General features: G+C 37.2%; 1 protein-coding gene across 1 annotated transcript in view; it reads left to right on the top strand.

Annotated features, from left to right (window-relative positions):
* COBLL1 (cordon-bleu WH2 repeat protein like 1) overlaps positions 1–22,169 on the top strand; it is a 173,701-nt gene extending 151,532 nt beyond the window's left edge. Inside the window, exons 9-14 of the mRNA XM_062196211.1 lie at positions 2,174–2,320; positions 5,435–5,669; positions 6,634–6,728; positions 11,080–12,614; positions 14,840–15,016; positions 20,911–22,169. Coding sequence (XP_062052195.1) covers positions 2,174–2,320; positions 5,435–5,669; positions 6,634–6,728; positions 11,080–12,614; positions 14,840–15,016; positions 20,911–20,997 — 2,276 coding nt within the window. The 3' untranslated portion in view covers positions 20,998–22,169. The remainder of the gene's footprint in view (positions 1–2,173; positions 2,321–5,434; positions 5,670–6,633; positions 6,729–11,079; positions 12,615–14,839; positions 15,017–20,910) is intronic.
* Positions 22,170–23,324: the final 1,155 nt, after the last annotated feature.

Genomic DNA, 23,324 nt, shown 5'->3' with positions numbered 1-23,324 from the left:
ATTCCACATTGTGTAGTTCCTGAAAGAGAACTTCCTTGACAATCAAGAAATGAATGTGAAAGTGAGACAGACTGTTTGGCTACTTTTTCCAAATTTTATATTGTGAAATGAATTCTGTCTTCTCCCCTCCAGGATGACAGATTTGAGTATGCAACTAGCAGAGTTCTGGAACTGTACTTTGAGTGCTTTCCCTATTTGGTCTCTGGGTTTTTTTTTTTCCTTAGACAATGTCAAGTTAACATTTATTAACCTTCTTCCCAAGAGTAAGGACATATCATAGTTAGAAATGTTCCTTGGTGTGTTTAGAAGAACACTTACGTGAAAGTGTAGAAGCAATTTCTTTATGGGACTTTGAGTACAGGGTATTTTATTCTTTTATTTATTTATTTATTTATTTGACAGAGTTAGTGAGAGAGAGACAGAGAGAGAGTTATAGACAGTGAGAGAGACAGAGAGAAAGGTCTTCCTTCTGTTGGTTCACTCCTCTAATGGCCACCATGGCTGATGCTGCACCGATCCAAAGCCAGGAGCCAGGTGCTTCCTCCTGGTCTCCCATACGAGTGCAGAGACCCAAGCATTTGGGCCATCCTCCACTGCCCTCCCGGGCCACAGCAGAGAGCTGGACTGGAAGAGGAGCAACCAGGACTAGTACCTGGCGCCCCAACGGGGACAAGAACCCTGGGGTGCTGGCGCCAAAGGCAGAGGATTAGCCAAGTGAGCCACGGCGCTGGACCAGTGTATTTTCTAATGGTAAAAATATGTTACCAAGAAATATTTTCTATCAAATGGCCCTTCTTCTTCCAAAATAATGAAATTCTAGTAAAAATAAAGTATCTCAAATATTGTTTTCAGTAATAGCTGTTTAGTAGCTATTATAGAAATGACTATGATAAAATTTCTTAATTCATACTTAATATACATAAATGAATGTGATAGACTAGTAATGCACAAAAACAGGATATTGCCATGCTAGTATCTTAGCATGGACTAGTTTGATAAGTATAAAAACTGTTCACTTACAACTTCATCTGATTTTTATAATTTTTATAAATTTGGGAAAAATTTGGGGACATGCAAATACTCTTGACACTTTAATTTTATTTTATTTTTAAAGATTTATTTATTTGGCCAGTGCCGTGGCTCAATAGGCTAATCCTCCGCCTAGCGGCACCGGCACACCAGGTTCTAGTCCCGGTCGGGGCACCGGATTCTGTCCCAGTTGCCCCTCTTCCAGGCCAGCTCTCTGCTGTGGCCTGGGAGTGCAGTGGAGGATGGCCCAAGTGCTTGGGCCCTGCACCCCATGGGAGACCATGATAAGCACCTGGCTCCTGCCTTTGGATCAGCACATGCGCCGGTCGCAGCATGCCGGCCGCAGCGGCCATTGGAGGGTGAACCAAAGGCAAAGGAAGACCTTTCTCTCTGTCTCTCTCTCACTGTCCACTCTGCCTGTCAAAAAAAAAAAAAAAGATTTATTTATTTGAAAGTCAGAGTTACACAAAGAGAGGAGATGCAGAGAGAGAGAGAGCGAGGTCTTCCATCCACTGGTTCACTCCCCAATTGGCCTGAAGGGCCGGAGCCTTGCCATTCTGAAGCCGGGAGCCAGGAGCTTCTTTCGGGTCTCCCACTCGGGTGCAGGGGCCCAAGGACTGGGCCAATTTCTGCTTTCCCAGGCCATAGCAGAGAGCTGGATTGGAAGTGGAGCAGCTGGGTCTCACTTGAACCAGTGCCCATATGTGATGCTGGTGCTTCATGCCAGAGCGTTAACTCCCTGTGCTATAGTGCCGGCCCTGACATTTTAATTTTTAAGTGATATTTAAGAATTTGGAATTTGAGCATATGTAAGAATTCTACACCCCTTGTTTATGATTTAAAATATTGCTTATAAATAACTAGTAATGGTTTTTTTCAGAATAATATCAATGACATTGTTTTTATTGCAATGAAGGAAAATTTATTGAATAATGTTCACTTAAGAGCATGAAATGAAAAGATTCTGAAGTATTAGGAAAAATATAGGAATGCTTTTCAGACTTTGCTTGAAATTGTTTCTCTTTTGCTCTCCTTTATCTCTTGTTGATTCCATGGGCAATTGTGAAATAGCAAATTAGATTTCTTCCAGTGTGTCTTGGCCTCTGCTTGCCTTAACCCCATTGTCTAAGTGCCATTTCCACAGGTTCTGCTTCTTTGGCAGAAGCCTCCCTTGGCCCTGCATCCCCCAGTCGGGAACAGTGCACTGCACCCACATTGATGGAGGAGACCACTCTCTCTGAGGGCCCAGGAACACCTGAGGCAGCTGTACCATCTGTAGCATCCTTGACATGTAGGTTGGTCAGGCCTTTTCTGGCTGGTGCTTTGTTTCACGCAGATTGAGATTATCAAGCACAGAACTGGTGACTTATTGAACCTTTGGTTAAAACTGTTTCATAAATCTATAGAGGTTTCCCACTTTTTAGTCAGAATTTTATGCATGCTTGGGAGTTTGCTGTTTGTCCTAACCATATAGATGAATATGACAAAGTATCAAATTAATAAAAAAAAAAATAAGTGATTCTGAAGGAGTCTATTCTCTTCTATTTGGCTTTCTACTTTTGGGGGGAAACTGAACTTTCTTATTTCAATGTGTAACTATATATATAAAATAATATTTAAATGTATTTATTGAACTACTTTGTTATCTATATTTATTGATATATGTCTTATTTTCTACAGTATTGCTTTTATTTTAAAGTTATTGGTATTTTTTAAAAGATTTATTTATTTGGAAGTCAGAACTACAGAGAGAGAGTGAGAGAGAGTGAGAGTGAAATCTTCCATCCACTGGTTCACTTCCCAAATGGCTGCAATGGCTTTGGCTGGGCCAATCTGAAGCCTGGAGCCAGGAGTTCTTCTGGGTCTCCCACATGGGTGCAGGGGCCCAAGCACTTGGGCCATCTTCTGCAACTTCCCCATGCACATTAGCAGGGAGCTAGATCAGAAATGGAGCAGCTGGGACTCGAACCGGTGCCCATATGTGATGCCATCTTCGCAAGCAGCGGCTTTACCCACTATGCTACAGCACCAGCCCCATTGTTGGAATTATGGAGATTATTTTTAATTGAAAGGCAGAGTTAAAGGTAGAGATAGACAGAGAGAGAGAGATCTTCCATCTGCTGGTCATCATGGCTGGGGATGGGCTGTGCCAGAATCGGGAGCTTGGAACTCCATCTGTGTGTCCCATATGGGTGGCAAAGACCCAAACACTTATGCCATCTTCTGCTGCTTTCCCAGGTCCATTAGCAGGGAGCTGGATCGGAAGTAGAACAGCCAGGATTGGGACCAGGGATTGTGTGGGAAGCCAGCATCAAAGGCAGCAGCTGAACCTGCTGTACCACAATGCTAGCCCCAAGTACTGGAATTTTTTTAAATGATAATTAAACTTCGTAGTTAGGCAGTCCTTGAATTTTTTCATCATTTTACCGATTTTTTTTCAGTGACTTGTAAGTCTTGTTTTCTCAGACCCATTGCTTACATTTGTATAGTATCCCACGCTGTTTGTGGGAATGTTAAATTGGTGTGGTCACTTTGGTAAACAGTTTGGCAGGTTGGTTTGTTGGCTTTTTAAAATAAAATTTAAAGATTCATTTCCTATTCATTCCAGCTGTCCCACTCTTCAAGCCCATGTTCACACACAAACCTACATCTGAATTGTCATAGGGATTTTATTCTGATCTGCCAAAATGAGAAACAATCCAAATGTCCCTAAAACTGAGAATTGGATAAACAAACTGTAGTCCATACCTATACTAGAATGCAGTACTACACCTAACCATAACAAGGAGCAAATAACTGATCCTTATAGCAACTAGGCAGAATCTCAAATACGTAATGAAATGAGGAAGCCAAATTCCAGTGGCTTCATGATGAGTGTGCATGTGTGACATTCTTGCAAAGGCAAAATTGCAGGGGTACTAGTGGCCATAGGCTGGTGTTGGAAGGAGCTATTGACTAGCAGGGGGCGTAAACACTGTGGGGAGTCGGTGGAAGTTGTCTGTGTCTTGATTGCGCTAGTAGTGGTACATTTATGTAAGTCTGTCAAAACTCGAAGAACTATTTTTCAATATGGTGAATTTTACTGAATAGAAATAGTATACATCATTTCTAAAAGAAAAATTTCTGACAGCAAATATAATAGCATGTGATATAGTAAGCATTTTTAAAGGAATAAATAAGAAAACTAATACATGAAGAGATTTAATTTAATACAATTCTGTTTTAGCAAAAAAATCATATTTGTCAGGTAATTTTGCCATTTTGATGATTCCCAGAAAAATATATGATATCCCAAAAGTCCTAGTGAAATTTAAACTTTAATAACTTAACAAGTAAAATGCTACAAATCTATAAGAATGTCTTTTGAAAGTTTAAATATTTGCTTTTATCTTATGTGTTTTATATTTCATGAATAATTTTTAATTTTTTATTTCAGTAAATATTTGCTATCTTCAGAGGGACTGGAAAAATTAAGCTAAAATATTCAAATTGTATGAAGCAAAGTGTGTGTAAACAAAATTTAATAATTATATTTTCAGACAATAGTTTGTTGAGTTTTATTACTTCAGAATTTGTTTAAATCTTAAAACTACTTTAAGATTTTGGATACTGTGTTCTTTGAAAGCGTGTTTCCACTTATAGTTAAATACACTAGCCAAAAAGTAGGGAAAAGGAAATGTGTGAGTATGGATATCTGCTTACGTATGCACATATGCTTCCTGGTAGTATGCAGGAAATACTGCTTAAGGAACTTGTATCTGAGGATCAAACTGGGTAGGAATGAAAATTCTTATTATTAAATAGTTCTATTTTTATTTTCCATTATATCAAATATCTAGATAAGTGGCTCTTTTTTCAATATCTGGGTTGTACATTAGAATGATCTAAGGAACCTTAAAAATTCTTGACCCCACCCTTCAGAGATTCTGATTAAATAGATGTGGCGTATAGGGTGTAAGCGTTAGTGTTTTTAAAGATGGCTCAGGTAATTCTTAAGTATAGTCAGTGCTGCTAACTACTGAATCAAACTATATAACTACCCTTGAAGACAGTACATAAATATCTTTGTATTTTAAATATTATTAATTTGCCTTCAATTTGCATCTAGTTCCTGCATGAATTAAAATCACTTAATTGAAATATATTCCAGTATTTAATTGGAAGTTGATAAAATTAGATTAAGTTAACCTATGATAGTAAAGTGTTTTTAGAATTATATTAATCTATGACAATGTAGTTATATGGTTATGTGATTATTCACAATTAGAAAAGTACTTCACTCTTTTTTGAACTAGATTTAAAATACTTCAGCTAATTGTTATTTTTAAAATTTCTTCATTGTTAGTATTATGTAGGATGAATGAAGCAAATTAATATTTAGGATCATATCTGCATTTCTTTATAGCTGGAATAAGCTCTGATTATAGCCTTGAGGAGATAGATGAAAAGGAAGAACTGAGTGATGTGCCTAAAGATGAGGCCGAAAATATTTCTCTGAAGTCACAAGATAGTCGTTTTGTATCTACTGATATAATAAATACACTGAAAAATGATCCTGATTCAACCGCTGGCAATGACAGAAAAGAGTCCTTGCAGAACTCCAAGGAAGAAAAACAAAATACTGGAAACACAGATGGACAGTAAGTAGTCCATGTGCCAGAAGTGTTGGTGGCAGTTTAATTAATATTAGTTTTCTGAGATATAGATCTAATATTTTAAACACAAATATAGTCGGGCCTTTGGTTTAAGCTTCTTCCTTTTTAATAAAGTATCTATTTGCATGTAACTGAACTCAAAGAAAATGAAATTCATTGCTTCTCATATTCCTGTGGTATAATCTACCAATAAACCTATCACATGCAGTTAATTTGTTGGGCTCAAAAATTTAAAAATTGTATATGTGCTTTGCCTATTATCTATTTGACCTAAGTGGTACATTTAATTTTCAAAGTTCACAAGCGTTCCTCAAAGGTGTTCACTGGCTGTTAGATGAAAATGACTGTGCATGATAGAGTATGATGCTGAGTCACCAGTATTATTGTTAGAGTTCACTCTATGCCGAGGCACATTTCACATTTGATCTGAAGAGTTGAAAGCCGTATTTTACTTACATTTTGTTTGAAATGCAGCACCATCAATAAAGATGAAATCAACCAAGCAAAGTAAACCTTCTTCCTCAAAAGTTTGCTATAATTTTCATGGAATTGTCTCCAAATTAAACTATTTCATTGCAAAAAAAAAAAAAATAGGGAATCAATCTACATCCTGATTTATATAACTGACTTTGCTAAAAAACAAAACTAAAATATTGCATTTAATTTTATTTTTCTTTAAAAGAAAAGTGATAATAACAGACACTATTTTGGAAAAGTGTCCATTTTACTAAGCTGCTTTTTTTTTGGTAATAGGACCACCATATGAAAGGTGATGTTTCATAGCAGCATTTCCTCCCAGTTACATTTTTCTTTGCTATTAAATTTCCAGTATTTGGCAGAAAAAGATGATTATTTCAGTCCATCTGTCTTTGGCAATTGTTGCCTCTTTCCTCATCGTGTGTGTGTGTGGTATTTGAGAAGTATGAGCATACAATATCTTGTCTTCCAGAGGATCACACAATACTTTGTGTGATACAAGCAATGAAGACGTGGTAGTGGACACTGTAAGAAACTTGAAGTCACTGGGCCCAAATCAAGAGAATGGTGAGTTACATAAACATTATCAACCAACACTTTCAAAGCACTGTGGTGTGCCAAGGATTATTCTTGACACTTATTAATTCATTCAATCTTATGTATCGACTCACTTAATAACTTAATTACATCAAATGTTATGGGTACTGTCATTTTTGGTCCCAGTTTACAAATAATTGAGATACAAAGATACTCCACTGAGGTCCTACACTAGTAAGTGATAGACTCAGGCTTTGGACTTGGTCAGTATTGCTCCAAAGTGTGCCCTTAACCACTATGTATAATATCATTGCTGGCATTGAATTGTAGAGATTATCTAACTTAGAACTTGGACCTTAAAAATGTGTTCTCTGTACATCGATTTGTAATGTCTTTCTCTTTTTTCCTTCTAGTTCTAGTCCAGGCCTACCTTACTTCATACTCATATTGCTGTGCTTTGAATGAAACTTGTGTAATTTTCAATGCCTGAGCCACATAGTTATGTGATCTTACTTGCCACTATTTCCAAATTCTTATCCTCAAATCAGTACTGTTTCTTCTTTTTTTTTCATTATATAATTCATTCAGGATTTTCTTTGGCCTATGCTCATTTGCTTTTGCATGGAAAACCATTTTCCACTTACATCACCTATTTAATTTCTATCCAAAAAATATCATTTCATTTGTTTTGTTACTTGATTACAAGCAGCCAGTTTCAATCTTCCTGATTCCTCAGCTCAGTTGGATACTCTTCATCTGAAAATAATATGATCCTTTGTTTGAATTCCTAATAGTACCTAAAAGAATACTGAGATTTTCCTTATATCATCAGGATTGAATTTCAGAAAATTATTGCTGCACAATAGAAAATTCAAAAAATGTGTGATGGTCTTTAAAGGGGATAAGGAAGCGGCTTATGAATTTGCAGAGTCCAATCTATTATGTTACTACACAAGTTGTGTTAAGATTCTTAGAAAGCATAGGAACATATTATTTGGATAAAAGATAGAGAATCAAAATATCATGTTTATCTACACAAGGCACTTTTAAAAGTTCATGGAAGATATGTATTGTGAAAATACTGATCATGGATTTCAATTTTTTGCATCAAATTAAACTTACATTTTAAGTTCCACTTTTCCATAAACTTTTTGAGGTTCACTTGCATGTTTCATTTTATATGGGTGGTATATGTTGGCTAACATGAATACATATGCCTCATTTTCCTCCACTTTAAAACTAATCTGAGATACCTCACCAAGAACATCTAAAAGTAAATAATTTCTCACAGTTTTCCTCTTGGTTTGGTTTTTCACAGTATGTATTAAGGATGGCAGTAGCATTTCTTTCTGTTGAGAAATCATTTAAAAGTTTCTTCCTTTTCAGAATAATAGTCAAGTTATTTTCACTAAGACTTTGGCATCAGATGAGTGCTAAGGTCACAAGTACCTTTACGTAATATTTGATTTGTGTATGGTTTGTACTAACTTTAGTCAACTATAGGTGATTTTTAAAGCAATTTATGTTATCCTTAAAGTAGTTTCATTCTGTTTTCCTCTTTACTTAACCCATACACCTGTTTATAGCAAAATTTCATCAGATGTCAGTGACAGTTATGAACAGGGAGAAGATAGGAAATACAAAAGTTACCTTCTCCCTCTACTGGCCATCTTTAGAAACTGGCTTAAGCATCATTGTCGGCCAGGAATAAGGATGGCTTAGCTAGTAAACTGTTCAATGGTGATTCTAGGTCTCCAGACCTGACGCTCATTGGAAATAATCATAAAATGTAGATGAGGAATTCAAAGTTAGACAATGGTTAAGTAGATGTCACTGACTAAAAATAGGAAAAAAGGAAATTTGGAGTGCTAAAACCAACCAGTTTATTACAGGGGACTTGGTTTTAAATATATGTTTACATTTTGGGGGGAAATGCTCCTACTGTGTAAGCTAGGAAATACCTCTATTCATTGTAAAGTGAAAATAAGGGAGGAGAATATGCTTTTAGCTCATTTCCTGCTGCAAGGGCCCATTTCTTAAAATTTTCTGTAGTCCTAACAGTGTTCAAATATATATCTTTTTTCAAATATATATCTTAAACATACAAAGTTTCATATAAACATTAAAAATTCTTAGAAACCAAGTGATGTAAGAGAGGAACCACAAGTGTGCCTCTTCTATAGTTTCTAATCATATGTGTTCTTAATTTTCTAAATCACAAAAATAAATGATTGTTCACTGAGAAAAGTCACTCAAATAGATACTACATATTCTGATCGTCGGTTGCATTTTATCTGGGAAGAATAAAAGTGAATTTCATTTTAAAATCATATACTGAATACAAGAATATACAAAACAATATAGATATTGCTATAATCAAATAAGCAAGATTTTTTTTTTTATTTATTTGAAAGTCAGAGTTACACAGAGAGGGAGGGAGGGGGAGAGTGAGGGAGAGAGGGAGAGAGGGAGAGAGAGAGAGAGCTTCCATCCACTGGTTTACTCCCCAATTGGCTGCAGTGGCTGGAGCTGCACCGATCCAAAGCCAGGAGCCAGGAGCCTCCTCTGGGTCTCCCATGTGGGTGCAGGGGCCCAAGGACTTGGGCCATCTTCCACTGCTTTTCCAGGCCTCAGCAGAGAGCTGGATAGGAAGTGGAGCAGCTGGGTCTTGAGCTGGCACCCATATGGGATGCTGGCCCTGTAGGAAGAAGCTTAACCCGCTATACTGCAGTGCTGGCCCCTAGGCAAGGCTTTAAAATATTTTTTTTAAATTACTTGTAAGCAAAGTTACCTGGCAGCATGCTTTTTTCCCTCCATATGTGTATAGCTTCTTTTTCTTTTTTAACGATCTATTTTATGTACCTTATTACATTTTAGGCAGTATACTTGATCTTATCCTGTAACAGATACAAGTCAGTGATTATAAATTGTAATGAAATACTTCATACCCCTTCACAGTTTGATTCACAATGCCTACATTTCACTGGAAGAGATGACTAGGGCATTGATGATGAGGGTGATGCCTCATGCAGAAGAAATGATTATTCAGGGCTTTTTTTTTTTTTTAAATTTTTGACAGGCAGAGTGGACAGTGAGAGAGAGACAGAGAGAAAGGTCTTCCTTTTGCCGTTGGTTCACCCTCCAATGGCCGCCGCGGTAGCGCGCTGCGGCCGGCGCACCGCGCTGTTCCGATGGCAGGAGCCAGGTGCTTCTCCTGGTCTCCCCTGGGGTGCAGAGCCCAAACACTTGGGCCATCCTCCACTGCACTCCCTGGCCACAGCAGAGAGCTGGCCTGGAAGAGGGGCAACCGGGACAGGATCGGTGCCCCGACCGGGACTAGAACCCGATGTGCCGGCGCCGCAAGGCGGAGGATTAGCCTGTTGAGCCACGGCGCCGGCCCTATTCAGGGCTTTTGAATAAAGCAACACTTGTATACGTCAGTTAGTTCAGTACCAGGCATGTGTTGCATATTCACAGATTTGTGTTCATTTTAAATACCTTGTTCCAGTCCTTTGCCATCATGTGGTTGACTGGAAGTTGTTGCTTTGTTATCCTAGATACTGGCAAATGATTTTCATTTTTAGGAGATTTATTCAGAATTAGGAGGAGATGTAGTACAGGGCACAGGAAGGCTGTTTTCTCTACTTGGGCTCTGACTGTAGAAGAATAAGGGTTCCTTCTCCGCACAGAGAGAAATCAGAACCAACATGATTATTTTTATGTAGTTGAAATCACCCAAGTTGTACCTAAAAACAAAGTCCTCTCGAAGTCTCTAGTAAGGATGACCAATTATCAAGACAGTTAACTGGACTCTGTTTTATTTTGTATCTTAAAGGTGATGCTTTCTGTTGTCTGCCTAATGAAGACTGACAACATTTGCAGGTTTTGTTTCTCTTCTAATGTTAGAAATGAAATATGAGTACACTAGGAACTACGGGTAAAAGAAAGTCAAAATACAAAAAAAACCACCGTTTTTTGGATTGGTCATTTATTTTGTCATTATTAATGATGACTGAAAAATGAAGCCTTTACTTACAAGAAGGAACATAACTACCTTCTATGGAGTGCCTATTCAGGGCAATATCATATCCTACAAAGAATGTTATATAAATTGTATGCCAAATACATATTTTCACTGTATTAAACTTAAGCAAACTGAGATTTGAAGGGTTGAATTGATATGCTGTAGCCACATCAGTTAAGCTGGATTTCCATGGTATTTTCTCTGTATGCAACTTCAAGCCTTCAAATGTTGAGAGAGCTGAAAATTATCCATAGAATTCAAACCAACCTATTTCATGTTGGATAAGGAGGCATTGAAAACGTGAGTTCCTTTACCTTTTGATTATATTCAACCTGATGATATTTTTTCTCTCAATAGTTCCAAATGGAGTAACTGTCTTTACAACGAACACAGAAGATAATATAAAAAATAGAGAAATCAGCGTAGGAAGTGCTGCCAAAAATAAGGATGTGGACATGGTAGTTGACAGACGATCAGACTATCCAGAACGTAAAAGTGATAGTGTTCTAAGTTCCAAGGAAAATGATCCTGCGGTACCAGATCAAAAACTGAGTCAACCTACTGCAGAAAAGACAACAATGCAAGATGCAGCAATTCAGACAGCCCCTTCCTGCAACAGTTTTGATGAGAATCACCAAGATCATAATTTGTCTACCTACAAAGTCGATGAAATTGTGCAAACCTCAGATAACAAATCAACTCAGCACTCAGCCTTAAGTCCACAAGATACCTCAAAAGACTTCAGGAATCAGGATACCCGAGTTGTACACTCACAAGGTCAACTCACCGTGAAAGATCCAATTTGTCCTCATGGCAGTGATGAGCTTTTGTCTCCTGTTGACGGAACAGATAAAAATTCAACTGCTTCTTACCTGAAGAATTATCCACTTTACAGACAAGACTATAATCCCAAGCCAAAGCCTTCAAATGAAATTACAAGAGAGTATATTCCCAAAATTGGAATGACTACTTATAAAATAGTGCCTCCCAAATCCCTGGAAATATTGAAAGATTGGGAATCAGAAACCAGTGGTTATAAAGATGATCAAAAGATACACTCGTTAGACAAAAAGCACACCCATGAGGATGTGAAAGAAACTGCCATTCAGACGGAAGACCTTGTTATTTCTGAAGGCCCAAAGGAGCCACTGCCAGACCTCAAACCAAAGCCTAACTTGAGAACAGAGCATCAGGTGCACAGTGCTGTGAGCTCCTCCAACAGTGCCACAGCTAATCCTCTGAAACCTCCCAGGATAACTAGAGACACTGGCTTTGCTCCTTTTGCACCAAATTTGGAAGACATAAACAATATTTTGGAGTCAAAACTTAAATCTCGGGTTTCAAATCCCCAGGCCAAACCCAGTTCTTTTTTCTTGCAGATGCAAAAGAGAGCATCAGGTCACTATGTGACTTCTGCAGCTGCCAAGAGTGTCCACGCTACCCCTAATCCTACCCCCAAAGAACCAACAAATAAAGAGGTGGAAAGGGATTCGCTGCCTCCTCCGGAGCAGATTCTTTCTCCTTTAAGTAAAACGGCACACTCTGCTCCACAACCCCATCTGAAAAAACCCGATGATGACATCGTAAGTCAGAAGCCTGCTGAAACTTCTCCTCCTCCCGTGGCTCCAAAACCTGTAACTCTTCCCACTAATCAGGCGGCAGCCCTGAATCTGAAGACTTTGAAAACCTTTGGTGCCCCACGACCATACTCAAGTTCCGCTCCTTCGCCCTTTGCCCTGGCTGTAGTGAAACGGTCACAGTCGTTCAGCAAGGCACGCACCGAGTCCTCCAGTGACAGTGCGCCCTCCCCGCTTCCAACCGACCCCAAGGAGGGGAACATTTGTTCTGCAAATACGTTTGTGGACATCCCACAGCTTGATGTGGTTGATAAGGTAAATGTTACCACTTGAAAAATAAGGACTTTGTTTTATACAGCAGGGTTATCTTGGGATTAGCCAGCATGTTAGTATGTTTGTGTGTTACTTTACTCTGAATTCATATTAAGCAGATGTCGTGCTAATATAAGGGAAACAAAGTGGTAGCACATAGAATCTAATTATTTACTCTGATAGCTATAGCTTGTATTACCTGATATTGACTATTATTATAAGGTTAATATTATATACTAATATCATTAGCAAATGGCTTAAATGTTCATAAATTTGTATAATGTTACTAGCTTATAGTTCTGTTTTAATAATAATAATTTATCTTCAGCTCTCCTTGATGCTCTGATATACTTTATTTTCTTCAACGTTATGGTACTTTATAATGGCAAAATAAATAATTATATAGAAACATAGCAGTACCAAAAGACTAGATAAAATAACTATATGCCAGCTATACATTTTCCATCATATCTGTTCAACCTCAGCTTACCAAAAATTTTGACATATAAATTGAAAGCAGTTTTAAAATGTAATTTTTGTAATTTTCCCCATTTTGTTAACTCAGTTTCTAATTTTTCAGTTACACATTTGCTGAACAAAATGTCATCTAACCACTGTTTAATATATACAAAACAGGGTGCTGTTGACCTAGTGTATAATCAACTAAGTGTTGTATTTGGCTAAATTCAGATAAGATAGTCAAAGCAGAGGGTGAAATTCACAACCTAAATCATGTTAATCCATGTGCATTTTAAAAGAAGTACTTTGTATACTTTTACTCTGATGTTGTTTAAAGAATGCTTTCATATTTGTATGACAGTTCCAGAAGTATTTTATACTAGTTTTTCAAACATTCCTAGAGTAAGAGAACATTAACCACATTGCCAAGTAAAGATGTTTCCATAATTTTAAAGCAATATTTATGTTGAAGATTATTTCATCATACATATGTATAACTTTCATATAGCATCAGGAAGAGATGTATGATGTACAGATTAATTCTTTACTTGAGACAAAGCTTGTGTTTTTTCTTGGAATGGAATACCATTTCTAAATAATGGAAGCTTGATTGAAACAATACAATTTTTCAAACTACTGCCTGTGCCCTATGTAGCTGATTTTTTTTGTAAAGATATTTATTTGGCAGTTTGGAAAAGACGTTTTTAAGATTACTTGGTAATATTTGCCAATTAAATCAGTTACTAAATATTCCTTCCTAAGAAATTTAATTAAATTTCTAATTCTTCAATTTGGAAGTTGTTAGTTTATATTTTTAACATCATAAGAAAAATAAATAGACAGCACTTAGTCACTGTAACCTCCAGATCGCAAAATAAGTTATAAAGTGTATTATAGTAATTAATATTCCTTTGTTAAAAGACATATCAGGTTCAATCAGCATAAAATCACCAATATTTTATAATGTACATTCAAAAATAATAATTTCATAACCTGATATGTTGGAACCATGAAAATGGATTATTTTTTAGTTTGTGGGTTTTTTTTATTATTTGTTTAGCTCTTCTAGCCAACTCCATGTGTATGAAGTCAACTTTCCATCACAGTAATGAGCTGCCTGACATAGGCTACTTATCAAGAAGAAAGTTTCATTTGAAAGGTTCAGAGTCCAAAAGAGCAAAGAGCAGAATAGGCAGCGGCTTCCCATTGGCTGCATCACCCATGGCATGGATAGCAGCAACAATAGCAGTTGTCAGAGTGAGCTGTCACATCTCAAACCGAGAACAAAGAAAGGAGCTGGCAAAGAAGGGAGCTGGCATCCCCCAATCCTTTCCAAGGGTATACCTGCAATGGTGAAAGGACCTTCCGCCTGGCCTCACCTGCAGAAGGTTCATTCACCTCCCAGTAGTGCCACCATCAAACTGAGACTTTCATTGTGGCCCTTTGGAGAACACCTAAACCAATATCCAAACCTTATCACCATGTGTTGGAAAACCCAGCCTCTTATACTCAAGCACAGTAAAATTACCTTTGAATTAGTGAAAAGAGAGGTACCGTTTTTCAAGGGAAAGGTAGGGAATCCCCTCATCTTTCAGCTTGGCTCTGGCAGCAAAGGATAATGAAGTGGGTGAGGAATCAGTTACATCTAAAACACCAATGTGGAAAGTGATGATGATTTTTAAAGCGCTACTGATATTGAAAATGTTTTTACAAAAATGGTCCATTCTTCTCTACATATACATGTAAATATTTTGCATTTATTTTTGTAGGAGAATAAGTCTGTTCGTAATGAACAGAATTCTCAAATACCAACTGCAGCTGACTGCCCATCCTTCACCCTTTCGAGACAAAGCTCTTTGACATTCCAGAGCTCTGACCCAGAACAGATCCGACAGAGTTTGCTGACTGCAATCCGTTCCGGAGAGGCTGCTGCCAGACTGAAACGGGTAAGTTCTGTTGATCAGATGGGTGACAGTGGGTTTATTTTCAACGTTGTCAAACTAATACTTAAGGGAAATTTTTTTTTTCCCTAGCATTTAAATCTAGAAGATGCCAGAAGTTTATCTTTTATGTCAGGGGTCATTTTTGAAGTATAAGCTGAGAGTCCAGAATCTCTCACATACTTAAAAATATGTCAGGTCTATTTTCCACTTCATGGGCCAGGTGTGAAACATGGGCTTGGTTCATTATTATAACTATATATAACAAGTGCCCTGAACTCTTATTTTAAGAAAGTATTTTAGCACAGCAAAAAAGATTCTTTTGAAAATACTTCCCTGTATTCCAGAAAAGGTAGACTGGTGACAGGGACCTGCACGTTTTCAATCATAGCTCCTACAGTGACCAAAGGGACTGCCTTATGTGGAGTTTAGAGCAAGTTTTGTACCTGAAACAAAAAAGAAAAAATCTGAAGAATGTCTGTGAGTCCTAATGCAAGCATTCAAGTTTTAATAATGCCCTGCCAAAGTTGTGTAGTTCTCCTTCCTGATAGCTAAGAGAGCATTGGGAGAGGAGGCAGGTTTCTTCTTGGGGCAAACACCAAAGGGTAGTCACAGGGAGTTCTTCACAGGTAACTTTCCTCCCTCTGTTCCCTGGAAGAGGACAGGAGGAAGCTTTAAGCAAAGCCTCATCCCTTAGACTTCCCACAAGCAGTCTTCCCCTGCTCTCCCTTGGATGTCCTTGCTAGAAAAACCTCCATAGCTGAGACATCTTCATTTTGTGAATTCATTTTGAAAGTTGTTTAGAAAACAGTAAGAGACCTGATGAGCACAACACCTAACCTCCAGAGAAAGGAAATCTGTAAAAATAGGAATGCTGCAAAGATAAGGAAAAAAGAGGGTGGGGGAAGGCACCCTGGCCTTTCAACCTCAACAGCATTCTTCAGACTGGACTGGGTGAGCCAGTTTCCTTGGTGTGTTTGTGTGGAACACAGAACTTGGTGCTCCCCTCTGGTCAAATATGGAGACAAGGCAAAATACTGAGTTCTGTCAGGAGTGGAAGAAATGGGAAAGAATAACTCAGGTCTGAATTTTATAGAGTGTTTCTAAGAGTCTACATCTAGGTGCTAAGAAGCATACAATTTAGCTGAGCTTTGAATATTGAAATTGGTATTTCACGGGCCATGATAAATTGATACCTTTGTGGAGGAAAGATCTCCATGTTAATAAAATGTAGAGTCTCATTTATGAAAAGTTCTCTCATCTTGTAAATTAAGGATAAGTTTCAAACCATCATTACCAAACTCAAGCTTTCTTAACTGGGTAAATCTGACACGCATGTTTTTAAGCACATCAGTACTAGATAGTAAGCGTACAAAAAAATGTATACAGTGAAACTTCCACCTTCTGTGTTTTCACACTCTGGATCTGGGAGGCAGCAGTACATAAAACCCATGGGAGAGCCAAGTAACCACACAAAATTGATGGCAATGCCTTTGTTACTAAGTCAGTGAATATATGAATCACTTTCAGTGAACTAATTGTAGAAGACTATGCATTAAATTGGAAATGACTTTTAGACTAACAGAATTATACAGGCCAGCAGCTTTATTCTTGGTGTGTTATGGACCCTGCTTTGGCAGTCCCATCACATAGAAAAGTCATTGTTTCTGGAATGAGCTGGATATGAATCAACATGGAAAGCAGGCCTAAATGATGACCCTGTAGTTGTATACTATTTAAAGCTCATTACTTTAGGTTCTATTGAGTATAAATGTCTCTTTGAGTAGTAAGTTATTGATATTTCTGAGTCTGTATTGCCACTAAAAATGGATATATGATATAGTAAATTTCATGATATCAATATTCCATGTCTAGCACTTTTACTTCTAATTTAATACTCTAAAAATTGTGGTTTTGTATACCAGGGCTCACATTTAAGAGTGCCCTTGGAATAATGTTTGTGATAACTCCAATTAAACAGAATTGTAATGTCCAAAAAATAGTAAAATAAATAGTACAGTGTTCAAAGAACAGACCATCATAGAACAGAAAAAAAAGACAGCCACACCAGACAGTGTCGATGGAAGTACACAAAAATACATACATATGAAGTTGGACAGCGTTCAAAGCTGTATTATAATGTGATTCTTGCTTAGATGGTAATTCTTTTTAAAAACAAGGAATTAATTAGAAAAATCATTATTGTGGTTGTCTTCACAGAGGAAAAAAGTAATTGTTAAGGGCTTTTTGCAGCAGACAGGCACACAATGTAAGGAGACATACAAAAAAAAAAAATGAAGTGATCAAGATAGTGTCTTTTAAATATCCAGATTAACACAAAAGTTCATGATGGAGAAAAAAACAAATTGTCAATAGGGACAAGATAAGCAGATGTCTAGAGGTATTCCTCCTCACGATCTGGGTGGTGGGTTATTGGCAAAAGCTGGTAAAAATCATACAGGTGGGTTGCTAATTTCTTGTGATTGCTGCTTAGTCACATGTTTCTGTCCTGTACTGAAGATTTCTCCTAGTTTCTCTTAATTTCTGCCATTTCTTTTATACAACAACAATTATATTGCCAAAATCTCCAGTGATTTTGACAGTAGATTTAAAATGGCTCATCAGAAAGCTGGCTCTGTGTTTGCCTATGTCTTGCACACAAATGTTCAATTTAACTCCAGGTACCAACTTGCCATAGGGCTCTGGTTCATACCAGAGCAATTAACCTGCATTATATTGGTTTGTTCACATTAGAACAGTTATTTGGTTGGTAGCTTTAGTGTAAATGCAGTCATGAAAGAGATTTTTCATGTTTCTGATGGGCTTTCCTATTCCTTACCCGACTCAGCCTCTGTGGAGTCTCAGAGATTAGCCCGATCTTCATATAAAGCATTAATTTTCTAGCTGAGTGTTTTGTAAATTGATGTTAATATCAGAAAATTATTTACAGAGAATAAAACCAATTAAGTAACCTACTATCAGTGGCCTGTGTTGACACAAGAACTTCTTTGGGTGTTTTAAATATTTAGTGATGCCTAAATTACTCAGAATAAGGTTATTACACTATTATCAATAGAATATAGGTTCCAAAAATAAGTCTGAAAGTAAACTGATGAATGAATGAGATTTGGCACTTGATATTTAGTATTTCTTCATATATCAAATTTATCTTTGGCTAGATAAGAGCCTGGAGGGAAGGAAAAAACTGGGTAAGTCACCCAGAATCTTGCTGACTTGTGTTTTTGTTTGGTCTGTTTTTATTCATATTTCCTTGGCTTGGATTTGAACAACCAAAGTCTTTCAGGTTGGCAGCTCTTTCCATGTGTCTTTAAAAATTCATCATATGCAGTTACATAGTTGTGTTCCTTACATAAATAAGAAAGCTAGCAGAGTATTCCTGAAAAGTCTTCAAACTTCAAGGGTAGAAAGTTACTGGTTGATATTCACATCAATAAGTTTTTAAATATTTTTAAAAATATCTTGACTATAAGTAATACACAAGTAACCTTTTTTATTTTTTGTATTTGAAAGAGTTACAGAGAAAGGTAGAGACAGAGAGGTCTTCCATTCGATGGTTCAGTCCCCAAATGACTGCAATGGCTGGAGCTGTGCCAATCCAAAGCCAAGCCAGGAGCTTTCTCCAGGTCTCCCACACAGGTGCAGGGACTCAAGGACTTGGGCCATCTTCTACTGTTTTCCCAGGCCATAGCAGAGAGCTGGATCAAAAGTGGAACAGCCGGGACTCGAACCAGCACCCATGTGGGATGCTGGCACTGCAGGCTGGAGTTTTAACCTGCTACGCCACAGTGCCAGCCCCGATAAGTAAACTTTTTTTAAAAGGTAGTCAAGATCTCTGCTCTCAGAATTTACAGAATAGTATTCTAATGACGTCTTCTTGTGTTTAAAAGTTTGGTAGACAAATTTTATTTTTATTTTATTTATTTATTTATTTATTTTATTTTTTGACAGGCAGAGTGGACAGTGAGAGAGAAAGGTCTTCCTTTGACGTTGGTTCACCCTCCAATGGCCACCGCGGCCGGCTTGCGGCGCACCGCGCTGATCCAAAGGCAGGAGCCAGGTGCTTCTCCTGGTCTCCCATGGGGTGCAGGGCCCAAGCACTTGGGCCATCCTCCACTGCCTTCCCGGGCCATAGCAGAGAGCTGGCCTAGAAGAGGGGCAACCGGGACAGAATCCTGCGCCCCGACCGGGACTAGAACCCAGTGTGCTGGCACCGCTAGGTGGAGGATTAGCCTGTTGAGCCACGGCACCGGCCTTAGTAGACAAATTTTAAACATCAAAGGAAATGCCATTTTCTCCCAAAATAACCACTCTTGATAGATTGCTGTGTAGTCTTTCAGACTACTTTTGTAGTATGTAAACATTTTTAATTTGTAAGAAAATGAATCCCTCTGCAAGTCATTCATAAACATACTTCTTTGAAGCTTTCCATCTTATCACATACATATCTATTCTGTTCTTTTAAAAACTACATAGCATTTAACTATATGAATGTAACAGGTTATTTACTACTAATTGGTGGACATTTAACTTGATTCTACATATGGTACTACAATGAGCATGTTTTACTTGCAAATATTTAGTGCCATCTGTATGGTTTTAAATTAGTGCCTAAAGCAAATTTTCTCTTTTACTTTACAAAGAATTGTTAGAATTGCAATTTTGGCAAGAATTTTAAGATTAACTTTTCCACACAGACTTTTGGGCTCAAGGTTGCACAAGGACGTCCTTACCTGTCCTTTGCTGATTGCATTTGAAGTATCCCATGAATAATAAACAGGGTGCAAATGAGTTTTCTCTCCTCCTGGCTGCAGCTTTTCTTGTCAGCCATTTTATTCCAGGTGTGTGTGTGTGTCAGTCATGCTACTCCATCCTGGATCCTTAAGACAGTTAAGAAAATTCATTAGAGTAGATGACAGATCTTTTGTTTATGAAAGGCATGAAATGAAGCACAAGGAAACCAGATCCAAAGTAAATTTGTCAATTTCATCTAACTTATTCTGTTAATAGGCAGGTAGACTCTGTGACCATTTGTACTTTAGTTTAGCCTAGCAATAAACTTCTTCACAAAATGGCTTTATTACATGCCCTTTTTCTTCAAATGTTTTTGCTTAAAATTTCAAATTATTATGCATTTTACTATTAAGACTCAGATGATTTTGCTTTCTTTTAAAGTGGAAGTTTCAGGGTATTTAGGATATCCTTGTTCAGTGTTTTTGTGCACGAAGAGTTTTCAAATACCCATAGAAGGCTTTGGTAGTAAAATTTTGAAATTTAGGACTTTATTTACTGAAAAGAAAATAAAGCAAACCTTTTTATTCTGCTAGTATAGCAATCACAGATTTTAGTATTATTAGCTCCTGAATCTGAAAGCGATTTTACAAAGCAAAGGCTGGGTTTTTTTGTTTGCTTTTGTTTTTAATAAAGAAATGCCCATGGGAGTGTGGGATGGGAAGACCTCAGGTTAGTAGGTACCACCAGCACGAAAACTGTAAATATTCATCGCTTTGTAGAAATCACTGTTTTCTTTTAAACATTTTCCCAGCCCTTTTGGGAGCCAGAATTCATCTAGCTAAATATGTTCTTTAACAGCTTGGCCTGTAGTCTGTTTGTGCTTTTGTCCTTTATGGTTGATTTGGTATTTTGGTAAAGACTAAGATGTGTTAATGGATTATTTAACTTGTTTGTTGTGAAAATAACAACTCTTAATTTCATGTCAGAGTGAATATTTATTCTTAATTATTTGAAATTTACTAATTAATCAATACTAAGTATTAACATTTACAGCTAACTGGAAATGAAAATGTAATTGTTGAGAATTGAAAATTAGACAGCTGTCCCATTTTAAACTGATGGGTGCAAAGTATGTTTCTTTCTCTTAGGTTACTGTTCCATCAAATACAATATCTGTGAATGGAAGGTCAAGACTCAGCCAGCCCATGTCCCCTGATGTCCAGGACAGCCGTTAACTGCCGCTTTGCCATATTGCACTTCACTGCTTCAGTTTAACATACCAACTTCACACTAATGTGTTGAGAAATGTATATTCAGATGTATACTAATATATTCTCTTTCAAAGTCTAAAAAGTCTATGGCTTTTGATGCCAAAAGAATTATCAGAACTTATAATTTATAATAATTTTAGTTGTTTTTTTTTCTTGAGTTGAGTATGCTGCTTTAGAACTTAAAGATATAAATGGCTTTCATTTTTTCAAATGAGAAGTAATCACCTTTATTGATTTCTTTTATTTACAAATACATTCTCTATAGTGGTGACTTAAGACAAAATATGAATTGAGTCCTAGATTTATATTTGTATGACACATCAATAGCTAAGGAAACATAGGTCTGACATTTGCTGCCTCAATGTTACAGATTAATTGGATATATTTTTAAGTTATATTAAAGCCTATATTGTGTTTAAAAAATCTAGAAAACTAGTAATATCAAATAAGTGTATGCAGTTCAATAATTATTTGTAATGATGAATCACTTGTTGTATAAGAGTTATCTTGTGCATTCTTTATATAGTTATAAATCAAATTTATGGGAAATTTATAGTATTTTAATATTTTATTAACATGGAACACTTTTTTTAATCTTTAGAACTTAAGTTGCACAAGGAGAATATTAAATATTTTCTGTATATAATTATGGCATTATTATCACACAAATATATGTACCAGATGCCTTAAAAACTTTCCTGTGAAAATGTTGATATTATTATGTCACTTACTTCATATTTGATGTGTAGAAAGGAATAGTGGTTGATTTATGTCCATATTGGAAAACTTAAAAGACTATTTGGAATTCCAGAAGCCCTGGTTTATCATTCCAGAAACGATAAAATAGTCATAAATGTACTTAAAATGTTAATATTCAAAATAATAATATATATTTGCATTAAAGCTAAAACTGTTAAATGAAACAATACCCACTTTGTTAGCATATAACTACCCAGGATGTAGAGTATTCTGGTGTTCCACTCTTACATAGAGAATATTTTCATTGCTCACTTTTTCTTTGAACTTTGTTCACACAAGCTGAAATTAAGTTGTTTTCAATAAAGCTACTGAGATATCTGCCTCTTTGGAAAATGTGTTGATTTTATTCCTGTTTAATAAAAGCAAGTTATACTGTGTTTTGTTTTTTAAAGATTTATTTATTTGAAAGGAAGAATTACAGAGAGGCAGAGATTTAGAACTTAATTTTTTTTAAAGACTTCAATTTTTTATTTATTTCAAAGGCATAGATACAGAGAGAGAAGGACACACACACACACACACACACTGGGGGAAAGAGGGGGAGAGAGGGGGAGAGAGAGAGAGAGAGAAAGAGAGAGACAGAGAGATCGATCTTCTATCTGCTGGTTCATGCCCCAGTGGCCTCAACAGCCAGAGCTGAGCTGATCCAAAGCCAGGAGCCTGGAGCTTCTTCCAGGTCTCCCATATGGGTATAGGGGCCCAAGGACTTGGGCCATCTTCTGCTGCTTTCTCAGGCACATTGGCAGGAGCTGGATTGGAAGTGGAGAAGCTGGGGCTTAAACCGGCTTCCATATGGGATGCTGGCATTGCAAGCAGTGGCTTTACCTGCTGTGCCACAGTTCTGGCCCCTGGGGTGCTTTTAAAAAAATATGTAGTTTGCTTCAACCAACATAGTTGTGTAACTCACCTGATGAACTTATTTCTGTCAGTCATTGAACAAGTAATAAGTAAGACTCACCATTTATCAGGGTACCCTAGTATACATTTAAGCCCTGACTATCCAACTCTAAAACCCATCATATGACCACATATTACGCTTATTGTTCCTGACACATGGCCATGGCCAAGTGATCTTAAGTGGAAGCCTCTTGAGTTTGCCAACTCCAATCTTAATAGACAAAGTCATAATCAAAGTGAAAGTTCTCTCCTCCCTTCAGAGAAAGGCACCTCCTTATTGATGGCTCTGTTCTTTCCACTGGGATCTTACTCACTGAAATCTTTCATTTAGGTCTTTTTTTTTTTCCCAGAGTGTCTTGGCTTTCAATGCCTAAAATACTCTCATAGGCTCTTTAGCCAGATCCGAATGCCTTAAGGGCTGATTCTGAGGCCAGAGTGCTATTTAGGACATCTGCCATTCTATGAGTCTGCTGTGTCTCCCACTTCCTATGTTGGATCCTCTCTCCTTTTTTGATTCTATCAGTTAGTATTAGCAGACACTAATCTTGTTTGTGTGATCCCTTTGACTCTTAGTCCTATCATTATGATCAATTGTGAAGAGAAATTGATCACTTGGACTAGTGAGATGGCATTGG

The sequence above is a fragment of the Lepus europaeus genome, chromosome 1 (genome assembly GCF_033115175.1).
Source record: "Lepus europaeus isolate LE1 chromosome 1, mLepTim1.pri, whole genome shotgun sequence".
Taxonomy (NCBI): Eukaryota; Metazoa; Chordata; class Mammalia; order Lagomorpha; family Leporidae; genus Lepus; species Lepus europaeus.
Note: the sequence above shows the minus strand (reverse complement) of the source record. Positions and strands in the feature narration are given on the sequence as shown.